The sequence below is a fragment of the Diplotaxodon limnothrissa genome, linkage group LG8, assembly GCF_057381915.1.
Source record: "Diplotaxodon limnothrissa isolate DT_005_m linkage group LG8, D_limnothrissa_male_GT1.1, whole genome shotgun sequence".
In the NCBI taxonomy this organism is placed as follows: Eukaryota; Metazoa; Chordata; class Actinopteri; order Cichliformes; family Cichlidae; genus Diplotaxodon; species Diplotaxodon limnothrissa.
This window is the reverse complement of record NC_140603.1, coordinates 28,239,160-28,254,782: the sequence shown is the minus strand read 5'-3', so window position 1 is coordinate 28,254,782 and position 15,623 is coordinate 28,239,160. Positions and strand designations below refer to the sequence as shown.

The following is a 15,623-nucleotide window of genomic DNA, read 5'->3' as shown; positions in this document are numbered from 1 at the left end:
CTGGACGTACTTCTTAGATGCTATGTACCACACAGGAAGCCATGTACTGATGAAGTACATTTCAAGACGGGACAACATGGAAAAAAAATCAGCAACATTCCAGAAAAACCAAAGTCTCCAGCATTTTGACGCAGCTAAACATCATCTATGGAACAGAAGGGATCAACATGGCAGCTGGAATGACCTCCAAACATAGCTGGACTGGCCATCGGTATGGAAAGGGGAGGCAAGAGGAGGAGAGACCGAGGCGGCCGCCGGTCATAGTGGCAGAGGAACTGAACTTCAGGCAAGAAGTTATGACCTGCAGTCCATCTGTGTCAGATATAAACCAAGTTTAGTTGTAGTTTGTTTTCGTTGTGCTGACTTTTTACAGTCGCTTAGAATAACTGGTACTGTGTACTAGCTAGCATGACGGAGCTTATATACTGCTGGGCGGGTGCTATGAAGTTACTGATAGTAAATTTTATTTTATGCTTAAGGTTAGTTTCTCAAAGTCCTCAAAATCTTAACAAATTGTGCCAATCCTTACATGTTGCACCAGGCTGATTTATCACCAAAAGTGGAGAAGTCCGTGACAGAGGAGACAGAAGAGCAGGAGAGAGAGATGACTTTATGTCATCCATGAGGGATGCATTTGACATATGTTTCACATATTATAGCCCAACAAGTTACTTATAGCAATTTAAATACGAGCAATAACTTTTTGGCACAACACCGGCTATTGCAGTTAATAATACAACAGCTTCTTGCCATTTTTTGTGTTTCTTTTTATCGCTGTGTAACTGAGTTCAATTGAAAGCCTGCATGCGCTAGTACCTCTTGCCACAAGTTCCCAGAATCCTTTGCGGTTTTACCCCTGAATGACGGCACATTTTTGGTGGGCCGGTCTCTAGTCAAAATGCCCGGGCCGATTTTTTGTCCCAGTCCAGCCCTGCCTCCAAAGTACATGAGCTGCATTCAATTCAATTCAATTCAATTCAATCTTTATTGGCAGACTACATGTCCATAAAAACAAGACAAGAAACACACACACACAACTCCCCCCCCCCACACACACACACAACACAAGGTATACCATTAAATATATATATATATGTATATAAATAAGTATATAAAGCATTTGTAAACATATAAAACCATAATATACATAAAACACAATTACTTAAAATAAATCAATAAATACACAAACACTTTAACCAGTGCTTTCTGAGACTGGATGAGTAACGGGAACCACTCACTGTCGGATCTGTAAGTGCTAAAATTATACTGTTACTCGAACCATCCAGTCGTTCTCTAAAACTGAACATTAACTTTCTTAAAAGTGCTTTAAAAGTCCAGACACCCACAGCTACAAACATCTGACTGGCACTACCACTTCTAGGTATCCTGCAAAGGATTCTCATCGCATCATTATATGCAACATGCAGCTTCTGCATGCTACATTGTTTGTAGGATGACCACAAGGGGGCAGTATATAGCGGTGTGCAATACGCTTTAAACAAAGCCACTTTAACTGGAAGTGAACAAAAGCTGAATTTGCGTGCAATAGTATTTGCCTGCACATAGAGCTTACATCGTTGTCTGTATATGTCATCATCATCATTCATTTGCTCAGTAATAAAGTGACCGAGGTATTTCACCTTTTTATGAACTTCAAGAGTTTTTTGTGCCAGTTTAAACAAAGGGAAATTTAGCTGTTTATCCTGCTTGGTTCTACATATCAAAACAGCACTTTTAGCAGCATTGTACTCAATGTCATATTGCACACCATATTCAGTACAGACATTAAGAAGATCCTGTAACCCAGCACTGCTTGGACTAAAAACAACCAGGTCATCTGCATACATAAGATGATTTATCAGTGCTTCACCTAATATACACCCAGTGTTACAGGCTCTCAGCTGTATGGACAAATCATCGACATATAAATTAAATAAAATTGGAGACAAAATCCCACCCTGTCTGACACCATTGCTGACACCAAAGGGGGCAGAAATACTGCTTCCCCATTTAACCTGCATGTTCTGATGAGCGTACCAGTAAGAGAGAATCCTCACGATGTATTGAGGAACTCCCCGTGTCTTCAATTTATCAAAAAGTTTTCTGTGGTTCACTCGATCAAAAGCCTTAGAGGCATCAATGAAACACATGAGGACAGATGAATTTTTAGCCCTATACAACCTGACTATTTCCTTGAGTGCATATATGCACATGTCAGTGCCGTGCTTTGGTTTAAAGCCAAACTGATTATCCAGAGAAGAGATGAACACACTAACTCTATCAAACAAGATTCTTTCTAACACCTTAGATAAAATACTGGCTAGTGCAATCGGCCTGTAATTATCCAAACAGCTCACTTTTGCAGCTTTGTCTTTCATAACTGGTACCAGTAAAATACACAGCATTGAGTCTGGTAATATGCCATGAATCATAAACCCAGTGAAACAGAGTGCTAAAAGAGGAGCTAGCCTTAAACTAGCATGTTTTAAATGTTCTGCAGTGATGTGATCCAAACCAGAGGATTTATTATCAGACAACCTATGAATGGCTTCATATACTTCATGTGTCCTTACACTTATTGTGTCATTACTCATGTCAAGATTGTCCTCATATGGTTCACTTTTTATACAGTTAAACAACGCACTGTAATGCTGTCTCCATAATGCTGCAATGTTATCTGCCCCAGAAACACCTTCAACAGTTGATGGTAGAGATGGTTTACAGTTATTAAGAGCTTTCACCTCTTTCCAAAAATCTGCCATATTATTACACAACATTTTCCTGGCCAAAGAATCTGCTCTCAGCATTTGCTCATTTTTAGTTATAAAGCGAACAGCGTACTTATATCTGGCATTCGCACATTTTTTCTGTTCAAATTCTGGGCCTTGTTTAGGTCTTCCAGCCATGGCCCAACATTTATAAGCTATGCGAGCTTCATCATGGTACATGGATACATGTTCTTTCCAGCCAGGTCTGATGTTAGGTTTCTTATGCTTATATTGTTTATCAAGCAGTGTACCACTTTTATACAGAGCAGTCACTATATCATCATACATTGAGCAGAGTAAATGTTTATGCACAGCATTCTTACAGTTGACATCCTTGCACAAAATAGCTTCTTTCAGCAAAGAAATGTTGTTCAGATGTATATCGGTATTACTATGATAAGCTAAGAAATCATCTTCACTACAAGCTGACCAGTCTAATTTTACACTGGTAGCAATATTAGCAATATTGTTTCCAGTTGTTGCTGGCATTTGTTCCACATTCACAGTAAAACCAAAAGGTATATGATCTGACACAGTTACCTCATACCTAATAGTCATGTTTGCTAAAGCTGCATGTCCATCAGCTGTACAGATACAGTGGTCCAGCCATGATGTACTATGCCAGGCTTCACTTATGTATGTATAGCTATCTGCAGGCAGTAACACTTTGGTAGACAAGATAAGATTATTAACTTGACAAAAATGAGTTAAGTGGTCAGCAAACTGAGAACTGCTGTCTGTGAGATCAGCATTAAAATCACCCAAAACATATATGCTGTAAGTATCATTGTCTTGAATAAATGCATTAATAAAAGCCAGCCTACTGAGGTATTCTTGCTCATTTTGACAAGATTCATAGGGAGTATAAATATTAAGAATGATAAAACTACTATTGTTCTGTGTATATTGTATACCAATACACCAGTTTACCCAGGGAATTCTCTCACGTCATCTTGGTGGCTGTTTATGTTCCCCCCTCTGCTAACCCCACAGCTGCATGTGACACTATCCACTCTGCCATAGCTCGGCTACAGACTCAGCACCCGAGTGCCTTTATTGTGATCTCGGGTGACTTCAACCATGTATCACTGGACAATACACTACCAACATTCAAACAATATGTGGACTGTCCCACCAGGGGAGAGAAAACTTTAGACTTACTGTATGCTAACGTCAAGGATGCATACAGCTCCTCCTCCCTCCCCCCACTTGGTAGGTCAGATCATAACCTGATTCACCTCACCCCCCGCTATGTGCCAATTGTGAGGAGGGAACCTGTGACCACCAGGACTGTTAGGAGGTGGTCAGAGGAGGCAATAGCGGAACTACAGGGCTGTTTCGAGGTGACCGACTGGGAAACACTCTGTGAGCCTCACGCCGAGGACATCAATGGGCTTACTGAGTGTATCACAGACTACATAACTTTCTGCACCGACTCCATTGTTCCAGCTCAGACTGTTCATTGTTACCCAAATAACAAGCCGTGGGTGACTAAGGACATCAAAGCCCTCCTCAACAACAAGAAGAGGGCTTTCAGAGGGGGCAACAAAGAGGAGGTGAGGAAGATCCAGGTGTTACTAAAGGACAAGATCAGAGAGGCTAAGGACAATTACAGGAGGAAGCTGGAGTGGAAACTCCAGCAGAACAGCATGAGAGAGGTGTGGAGGGGCATGAAGACCATCACTGGATTCAGGCCAACCAACAGCAGGGGAGCTGAGGGAGGTGAGAATAGAGCCGACGAGTTGAATCTGTTTTTCAATAGATTCGACACCACAGTGTCTGCTCCCACCCCCACAACCTCACCTGCAGTCAGCCTGGAATCCAGAGCCACACCACTGTGCCAGCCTCTCTCTTCACATGTTGCCTCCTGTGAGATTCCTGACACCCCTCCCCCACCCATCACCTTCACTCAATACCAGGTTGAGATGCAAATGAGGAGACTTCACTCAGGCAAGTCTGCTGGACCAGACGGAGTGAGTCCCCTTGTCCTCAAGGCCTGTGCCCCCCAGCTGTGTGGAGTCTTTCATAAACTGTTTATGCTGAGTCTGAGTCTGCAGAGGGTCCCGGTGATGTGGAAGACATCATGCCTCGTCCCTGTACCAAAGACGCCTCGTCCCAGTGGCCCCCAGGATTACAGGCCCGTGGCACTGACCTCCCACATCATGAAGACCCTGGAAAGGCTCATCCTGGACCAGCTGCGACCCATAGTAAGACCACATCTGGATCCCCTTCAGTTCGCTTATCAGCCTCGTCTCGGAACAGAGGACGCCATCATCTACCTGCTCAATCGTGTCTACACCCATCTGGACCAGCCGGCGAGCACTGTGAGGGTCATGTTTTTTGACTTTTCCAGTGCTTTCAACACCATCAGGCCGACCCTCCTGGGTGATAAGTTAGCAGCGATGCAGGTGGATGCTTCTCTGGTGTCCTGGATTGTTGATTACCTGACAGGAAGACCACAATATGTACGTCTCCCACAGTGTGTGTCTGACAAGGTGATCAGCAACACAGGGGCACCACAGGGGACTGTCCTCTCCCCCTTCCTCTTCACCCTCTACACCACAGACTTCAGCCACTGCACAGAGACCTGCCATCTTCAGAAGTTTTCTGATGACTCTGCGGTGGTTGGATGCATCAGCAGGGATGATGAGACAGAGTACCGGGCTGTGGTCGACTCCTTTGTCACGTGGTGTGAGCAGAATCATCTGCAGCTCAACGTGGCAAAGACCAAGGAACTGATCGTGGACTTCAGGAAGACCAGGAAACACTTGACCCCTGTTTCAATCCAGGGGGTCAGTGTTGACATTGTGGAGGACTATAAATACCTTGGAGTACACATTGACAATAAACTGGACTGGGCTAAAAACACCACAGCACTTTACAGGAAGGGCCAGAGTCGTCTCTATTTTTTGAGGCGACTGAGGTCCTTCAACATCTGCCAGAAAATGCTGAGGATTTTCTATGAGTCTGTGGTGGCCAGTGCGATCCTCTATGCTGTTGCATGCTGGGGGAGCAGGCTGAGGGTCGCAGATGCCAACAGACTTAATAAACTGATCCGTAAGGCCAGCAATGTTGTGGGGATGGAGCTGGACTCCCTCAAGGTGGTGTCGGAGAGGCGGATGCTGTCCAAGATAAAGACAATGTTGGATAACACCTCCCACCCACTCCATGACATGTTGGTCAGTCACAGGAGCTCGTTCAGTGAGAGACTGAGATTACCGAAAAGCACCACTGAATGACACAAGAAATCATTCCTGCCTGTGGCCATCTCCCTGTACAACGCATCCACTTAACACACTGTTTGCTGCTACAACTACACATGTTTCTTTTCCAAATATTTATTTATAAGTGACTTATGTATGTATGTATGTATGTATGTATGTATGTATGTATGTATATATATGTATATATTGTACTATTCTTAGTTAGCGTATTGTCTGTCTTGTCTTAATGTTGGTTTAAAATGGAGCACTGTAACAAAAAATAATTTCCCCCAGGGATCAATAAAGTATTCTGATTCTGATTCTGATTACATCCAGTCTAATGGGCTTTATCACAGGGTCTATTTTTTTGTCCCAAAGCACAGCAACCCCTCCAGGTATTCTGCCTCTGACTATAGCTGTGCTGAGATCAGTTGTTGATTCCCCCACTCCCAAAAAACTTGCATTTAGACAGTTAAGTTTTCCCAGGTCCTGTTTGGACAACCATGTCTCCTGCAAGCATAAAATGTCACATTCTGCAAGCAGACTGTCCACAACAATCCGTCGAGCTTTGTCCCCTGCACTCTGTCCCAAACGTAGACCACGACAGTTGTAAGATAATACCCGAATAGACATCTTCATGTTGATACGTTGGTACCAAAAGGCGCAGTTATCTCCCCTGCTGGATCCACTGAGCTTGGCACCACCGTACCGGGCTTACGAGGTTCATAACGCCGGACCAGAGCCCCTTCAGGCCAGAGTTCAGGATTGTACATTTCACCCACATCATTACATTCAGCAGTAACCTTGAAAGAGCCGAACCTGCTACGTTTACTAGCAATTTTTTGACAGGTCACATCTCTTTTAAGTTTCTCTCTCAAATACAGAGCAAGAGTTTCTGCATCTACATCCAGGGCAAATTTAGTGGCAAACACGCTCACCAATTTAGTTTTCACAGTTCTGATTGTACTCACAGCTCCAGTGCCGATAATCGATACAGGTCCAGGCCTCTTATTGTGTCCAGTGGTAGCAGCATGCATTCCTGAACCTGAATTAACCTTCTCCAGCTTGAGACGAGGCTTGCCATTTTTCACAACTTTACTCCATTGTGGAGAGCATGTAGAAAGCACTGTCTCAACGGGATCCTCCGTTGTTGCTGTAGTTTCCATATTACGGCCTCGGGCTGTCGTCGGAGCCCGATCTTGACCACATAGCAACATCTCCGGACAAAACGCTGACACTGTGCTTGTTGTCCCAGTCCTTGAAGCAGCCAAAGCTCCGGCTTCCTGCCTTCCGCGCGGGCCGCCTTTACTTCGATTCCCCCACCGCTCCTCTGCGTGTTTCCCCAGGGGAAAGTGGGAAGCGGTCCCCGACCCCTGAGCATTCAGCATAACAGGCTCAGCCGGTACCTCAGGCTGACACTCAAGAACAGTCACACGTTGGTCGACCTCCACAGCATTGGTCATAACTTGCTCGCAGACATCCGCCTGTAGTTTAACTACATGTTTTAAAGCACCCACCTCAGCACACAGCTGGTCCATTCGCCGTAGTAGACAACACACATCCATGCTGGAGTATGTAACAGGCGGCAGATCATCCAGGTGATGAGAGACAAATCTTGGGATATTCTCCCCACACTCATTCAGCACTTTAAGACAGAGTTTAATATTGTTGGCGTCTTTATGCTGTCCTTTATATCCAACGCACCGCTGTGAGGTAGTGGGGCAGAGCTCAAACAAAACTTTCTTGGAGGCTTCAATCCCCTCGGATTCAAATGTGTTCGTGGCCAACAACACAATTTCATCCTGACTTAAAGTTTTGATTTTTACAGCAAGGAAATTAAGTAGTTCATCCTCTACAATTACCCTTCCATTAGTTGTTGTTGCATGACTGTGCTGAGGTGGGAAATGTGACTGAGACTCGGACTAGACACTAGGGGGGGCAATCTAACCTTGCAAGTCTAATAGATTATTTTAAAGCTTAGAATATTAGTAACAGAAACTGAAAACATGCACATAAATTAAAATGCTGGATTTAATGACACTAAACCCAAAACAAAAAACATCAGAGTGTGATGTGTAATTGTTCTAAGAAGTGTCAATATACAAAATAGGATGAACTGAAAGCGTTTTCAGATTTTTTCCTCAGTTTTTTTTTATTTTGAAATAATTGCACTTTGGGTTCCTGCAACTGTGAATTTCTTAGCCCCATGTTGGCTTCTGCTGTTTTAATGCATTGCAATAGAACAGCATGTAAATGTTGGAGGGTCAAAATGTAGGACTGTGACAATGGACCTTGGTTCAAGCAATATCCCTGTCACTGAAATCTATCAGCAACATTTAAATGGTGCCTTATTAGTTTTTAACGAATTTAGAAATCCTGATTTGATTTTTTTCTTTAGAGCTAAAGATTGCAATCTTGTACTTATATATTAAAGAAGTGAACTTCAATTCTTAGAAAATAAATTACTTGAATTTTACCACAGATGGCCTTTGCTACAGGGAATGAATATCAGTTCTGTTAATCATCAGCTGATTTATTAGGTCAGATCTTGTAATATTTCTTTATACCTTAATCATTTGTAACTCTGGTTTTGCACATTATAGCAACATAATTGTCTTGTTGATCCTGCCAGACTATTGCTGAACATTAACATTACCAGCAATTGCTATTCCAGTGTTCTATAAATCCTCCATAAATCCTATATAAGTCCTCTCTCTCAGGTCTGACCAGAGGACAAGAGATGGTTGCCATGGTGAAGTGGGAAGAGTTGCCTTAATATTACAGTGAAAAGTTCACGCCATACAGGGCGTAATATGACCTGAGGGAAAAATCCAAGACAAATAGGAGGAGCCAAGTCTAAAGCCACGGTCTTCTCTCGACTTTCTGACCAAGCACATTGGTATTGAGTTTTTATGGCACATAATAAACTGTTTACTATTTGGGTGCGGCATCATTTGTCTCTAGGATTCCTTGAACGACAGAAAAGGTCTTTTTAGGAATCGTAGAATTAACTTGAAATAACAACTATTTAATAATAAATTTTGAACACTTATACTTTGAGCACTTTTGTCTTTTCACAACAAAACACAACACGACAGATGCCATCCCACAGCAGCGTGTGACCAAGCTGGTGAAAGGAAGCATTAGGAGGAGGTGCCAGGCTGTTGTGGCTGTGTATGGCTCTTCCACGTGCTACTAAAGCTCCAATTTGTTAAAGGAATACATTGATAAATTGCCCATATGTCTTGTTTATCCAGACTTCAATCATCCGATTCAATAAACAGCATGAAAAAAAATCACGATATTGTTTTTATATTAAAAGCTCACTTAATATTGATCATTTTTAAAAAATGAAATACCTTGTGTTCAATATGACGTGTTCAGGATGGTTACCTCACATCTTAAAATGAAAAGCCTGGTCTTGTACCCCTGTCTTTCTGCAACATAAAGACATTTTCCCAACGACACCACCAATCAGCTCAATAATAACCACAATCGTTTTACAGACGTGACATTATGTACAGCTACTCTCAGTACCATTGATATTTATTTAGAGCATTAATTAATGTTTCAATCTTAAATATTATCAACCTATCTCTAATAATTGTACCACAGGCCTTCAAGGTGGCAGTGGTTAAACTGTTACTTAAATAGCCATCACTGACCCAGCTGTCTTAGCCAGCTCATCATCTGCAGAGGAACTGAAGAGTTTCAGTCAGGTTTCAGAGCTCATCACAGCACAGAAACGGCTTTAGTGAAGGTTACAAATGATCGTCATATGGCTTCTTACAGTGGACATATCTCTGTGCGTGTCCTGCTTGACCTCAGTGCCGTGTTCATTACCTTCAACCATAACATTTTATTAGAGCAGAGATTAGATTATGACATTTTAAAGGTATTAAAGGTACTGCAATGCAGTGGTTTGAATCATACCTATCTGATAGACTCCAATTTGTTAATGTAAATGGAGAGTCCTCTTTACACATTAAGGTTAATTATTGTACTCAGCCCTATACATCTTGGAGATATGGTTTCTCACACTGTGAACCTTTGAGCCATTTTTGACCAGGATATGTTTTTTAAATGCACATATTAAACAAATCTGTAGGATTGCTTTCTTCCATTTTCCCAATATCACTAATATCTTTAAAACCCCTAACCGTACAATATCCTTTCTCAGAGTCATTCCAGAAAAATAGTTCATGGATTTATTTTTAGGCTGGACGACTGTAATTTGTTATTATCAGGATGCCCTAAAAAATCCCTGGAAAACCTTCAGTTGATCCAAAATGCTGAAGCACTTGTACATACAGGGACTAGAAGGAGAGAGCAGATTTATTCTATATTGGCTTCCCTTCATTGGCTCCCTCTTAAATCTAGAATCAAATTCAAAATCCTGCTCCTCACATATAAGGTCTTGAATAATCAGGCCCCAACTTGTAGTTCCTAGAGCAGGAATGTCCAACTCCAGTCCTGGAGAGCTACTGTCCTGCATTTTTAGATGCCTCCCTACTCCAACACAGCTGAATAAAATGGTTGGATTACCTCTTCAGCATGCCATCAAGTTGGGCAAAGGCCTAATAACAAGTATTCATTTGATTCAGGTGTGTCAGAACAAGGATGCGCGTAAAAGCTGCAATACAGTAGCTCTCAAGGACTGGAGTTGGACACCCCTGTTTTCAGGCTCCTTTTTTGTGGAACCAGCTTCCAATTTGGATTCAGGACACAGATACTATCTCTACTTTTAAGATTAGCCTTAAAACTTTTCTTTTTGCTAAAGCATATAGGGCTGATCAGGTGGCTGTAGCTCAGGTGGCAGAGCAGGTCAGCGACTAATCAGAAGGTCGGTGGTTCAATCCCAGGCTGCATCCTGGCTGCATGGCAAGATACTACTGGTGGTGGTGGTCAGAGGGCCCGGTGGCGCCTGTGTCCGGCAGCCTCGCCTCTGTCAGTGTGCCCCAGGGCAGCTGTGGCTACAATGTAGCTTGCTATCGCCTGTGTGTGAATGGGTGAATGACTGAATGTAGTGTAAAGCGCTTTGGGGTCCTATGGACTAGAAAAGCGCTACAAATGCAGGCCATTTACCCTGAACACTCCATTAGTTATGCTGCAAGTGGCCTAGGCTGCTGGGGGATTCCCATGATGCATTGTGTTAACAGACCTCTCTGCATTGAATCATTCTTAATCTCTGGCTCTCTTCCACAGTGTGTCTTTTGTCCCGTCTTCCTCCCCTCACCCTTAAAATAAAGAGCAGTTTGGAGTCCATGGAGTTCGTTTTTCTTCTCACATGTTTACAATGATTTACTTGTTGCTGTGCAGGTTACCTGTTTGAATAACATGCACAAAGACTGCTTGTGTTTTAAAAGATATAAAGAAAACTTCTAGGCTTTTTTGATGATGTCAGTGATGCATCAAATCAAAACACAGTCATGGAATGTGGAAATTTATTCCCAGTTGTTGCTGTTGTGGCTTTAACAAAGCCTATATTATTAAAACCTTTCATTCATAATAATAATCACTGGTTCAAATTCACAGTGTGTTCATTCCTAAACTTATGGATGTCTCTATCTGAAAAATAAATGGTATTGTTACGACCTGTCTAGGGCCAGGCAATAACATGAGTGAGGCAGTCTCTCCCCCCCCCCCCCCAAGACCTAAGCAGCCACATGAAACAAATCCGTCGTTATAATGTGATTTATTTACAATGTGGAAAAAAGGAACAACAAAACGGGAGTGTCAACACTTCAGGGTGAGCCAAGGCCAAAACAATAAACAAAACAAATCTACACAAATCCTGCACCCCTGACCTTACCAAAACAAAGTCAAAAATAAAGACAGAGGCTGACCTCCTTAACTAAGTCAAAACAGGAGAAAACGGGTGATCAAAAGAAACGGCAGCTCACCCCTACCCACTCCACTTCCACAACTTTTAAGCGCACTGCAGCCAGCGGCTGCCACAGGAACACCGCTTGGTCATGAGGAGAAACGCGAGGACCTCTTCCGCTGTAGCGCTCCAGCCTCCTTTTAATGGGCGGGTCCTCCAGCTGGAACCAGTCGCATCGGGGTGGTGTATCCACGCACCAATCGGAGCAGGGCCCTGGCACAGCTGAATTAACATAAAAAGATATAACACCTGCACAAAACAAACACATGAACATGCAAGTTTGTAACAGTATACATTAAAAAAAATCCCCTTAAAGTTTGTCAAAGGAATGTTTATTGAATGTTAGATTTGTGTTCTCACGAGTTTATTAATATTAATTTTTCTTGTGTTGTAAAAGATGTTTTCTGATTGTCATTTTATTTTGGAAATGATTTTATTTTGGTGATTATAGGTGACTTCACTTTCTGTTCCGTATGTTGTGAAGCGCGAACTGCTAAAAATGAATGTATGGTTTTCCCTCCGGTGTTGCTGTCAGTAAAAGAAACGGGAAAAGTAAGCAACAAACAAAGTGTGTGCATTATTGAGAGAACATGGCCGAAGAAGAAGTAAACTCTTTGAGCTCAACAGGTTATGGGCCCAGACCTGACACAACAGGAGGAAGATGGCAGAGGTTAGTGTTCAACGGAGACGAAAACAGTTACGAACTTTGGGAGGCAAAGGCTACGTCCACACGTACCCGGGTATTTTTGAAAACGCAGATTTTTCTATGCGTTTGCACCTTTCGTCCACACGTAAACGGCGTTTTCGGTCACTGAAAACGGAGATTTCTAAAAACGCCGGCCAGGGTGGATAATTTCGAAAACTCGTTTTTGCATTTATGTGTGGACAGAAAACTTAGCGTCAAAGGTGTGCGCCTTTTCTGACGTCACACTGTGCGCCACGTTATTGTTTTGGTGAAATGAATTTCTACAATACTTTTACTGTTAATTGTACTCTCTGCAGTGTTTAAATGCTTACATATGCACATACAGTTACTGTCCCTCCACACATACGACTGTGCTGCTTCTATGCCCCAGCTTTGTTTACTATTTCCCACCTAGACTTCTGATTGGCCAACATATCGCCACCTGTTGCTTTGGCATGTTCCTAGCAGCATTTTCCTTCATTTCTGCGTTTACGTGTGGACGGAATTATTTTTTTAAAACGAAAAAGGAAAATCTCAGTTTTCAAAAATACCCGTGTACGTGTGGACGTAGCCAAAGTTTCTCGGCCACATACGGATCATTGGTCTAAAGGACACTATATTATCAACCACTAACCCAGATGCAGAGAAGAATTCTGAATGCTACGCTGAACTGATTCATTTTCTCGATGATAAAAGCCTTTCACTGGTAATGAGAGATGCGACTGACGATGGAAGAAAAGCTTTAAAAATACTACGTGACCACTACGATAGTAAAGGCAAGTCCAGAATCATCGCACTGTACACAGAGCTGACGTCTTTACAGAAGAAACCAGATGAGACAGTGACAGATTATATTATCCGAGCTGAAAAAGCAGTGACCTCCCTAAGAAATGCAAAAGAAGTTATCAGTGATGGACGACTTATCGCTATGATTTTAAAGGGGCTTCCTGAAGCTTACAAGCCATTTGCTATTCACACAACTCAAAGCAGTGAAGATTTAACATTCACACAATTTAAAAGCAACCTACGAAGAAACAGAGAAATTTGATAACAAAGGAAAAGCGGAAAAGCGCTTCTCGTTTGACTCTCGGCGAAGGCAGTCGCACTTTTCTCCTCTCCTCCTTCCCCTTATCTTCCCTGCTTAGCCTCTTGTGTCCTTGTCTTGTCTCGTGTGTATTACTTTCCCTGGAACACTCTCTCACAGTCTGTTCTCTAAAACCTAAAAGAGAATTGTGGATTTGATCAACTGGTCTCTGAATGCTTTTGACACCCTTTTCTCAACAAGAAGTCTGGGCTCGGGAGAGGCTGAGTTCCCTGGAGGGACTTTCCCTGCCGGATACACGATGGACGGATGGCAGAAATGGAGGGTCGTGTGCCTGGCGGGACTGTCGATCGAGGACGCTGACGATATCTACCTCTTCGGAACCATGATAACAGGGTTCTTGCTGATCGGAGCTGGCTTGGCCCTGGCTTATCGGAGAATTAAGAGAGCGGAACCGGCTGTTCAAACCCCCCCAAGGCTGCCCGCTGGGATTGAAACGATGGGACGAGGCGTGACTTCTCAGAATGGGCTCACTGAGTGCAGCATGGTTAAGAGCTTGGAGAAGCTTACGGCTGCCGTGAATACTCAGAATAACACCTCTGAGCGAAAGTTGGATCACATCGTGGAACAGCTCACTGCAGTCGTGAGTTCTCAGAATTGGCTCTCTGAGCACAAGAATGACAACACCACGGAGCGCAAGTTTGATAACATCATGGAGAAGCTCGCGGTTCTCCAACGGGAGATTGAGAGACCAGTGTCGGAGTGTTAAAGAACAGCTTTGAAATTCTCATGAGCTGCTCGCATAAAAGAAAAATCAACAACATCAGCATCATAATGCGGATATCCCCTCAGCGCCAGCTGTTGGCTCAAGGCTTGAACCAAACAAAAACTCCCTGATAACGACTGTGTGTTGACTGTTCTTCCCACTCTGTGCAAGGCCACCTGGGTTGGCTGGTAGACTGTTTACTTAGCCTGATAGGGCGAAGGACACTGTCTCAGCTGAACTATGGACACGCACACACATACACTTACACTGATAAGCACTCACACATCCCCCCTCCCCTTCCAATGCCTTCGATGCTTATTGGCTCCTGGGAACATGAGGCGGGTCTGGGCCCGCGCTGGAGAGTCGGCGCAGTGGCAGGATGGCTGCTGTGTTGCCTGGGATTACTCCTTATCCCCTACCCAACCCTGTTGCTGGTCACGTGCTCTATAATGTTGTGTGCTTTCTGTGCAGAGGAGTTTTTTTGTTTCCTGTTCTCATGCTGTCCTCTATAGCCCAGCATGAGTGGAGGTCTCTTTTGTTCCTCTTGTACTTTCCCATTGTAGTGTACATTTCAGTGTTTTTCTGTAATGCAACCGTTCTCTGACTTGTATCCCCATGTGATGTCTGTGTTGTGTGTGTAAGGTCGGGGGGCGGGTTCATTCCACTGCAGGGCAACCTGCCACTGCATGTGGCGAATAAAATTTGAACTTGAACTTGAACATTGGTCTTGCAACCACTACTCAGGAAAGCATGTATTTAACCCAACTGTTAAATGGCATGGACAGAAAAAGGTACACATGTACTAAACTGTTTGGGGATAACCAAGGGGCCATTGCTTTGAGTAAAAACCCAGTGAACAGACAGAGGTCGAAGCATATTGATGTGAAATATCACTTCATTCGTGAAGCGGTAAATGAAGGGAAAATCCGCATTGAACACTGTCCCTCAGAAGAAATGGCTGCAGACATACTGACAAAACCAGTTACAAGAGCAAGACTCAGAAAGTTTAAAAAATGGTTCTTTGGAAATGCATAAGATGCTATGGGTTAACAGCATGAGAACAAGGGGGTGGTAGATTTGTGTTCTCACGAGTAAATATATTAATTTATCTTATGTTGTGAAAGATGTTTTCTCATTGTCATTTTATTTTGGAAATGATTTTATTTTGGTGATTATAGGTGACATCACTTCCTGTTCCGTATGTTGTGAAGCGCGAACTGCTAAAAATGAATGTATGGTTTTCCCTCCGGTGTTGCTGTCAATAAAAGAAACGGG

The 15,623-nt window shown here is 43.1% G+C and overlaps 1 protein-coding gene across 1 annotated transcript; it reads right to left on the bottom strand.

Annotated features, from left to right (window-relative positions):
* Window positions 1-1,159: 1,159 nt before the first annotated feature.
* Window positions 1,160-7,509, bottom strand: LOC146627107 (uncharacterized). Its single transcript, XM_085360284.1, has 2 exons — window positions 6,619-7,509; window positions 1,160-3,665 (listed from the first exon to the last, which is right to left on the bottom strand). Exons 1-2 carry the CDS (start codon window positions 7,507-7,509, stop codon window positions 1,173-1,175), a joined length of 3,384 nt encoding a protein of 1,127 aa, XP_085216410.1. The 3' UTR covers window positions 1,160-1,172.
* Window positions 7,510-15,623: the final 8,114 nt, after the last annotated feature.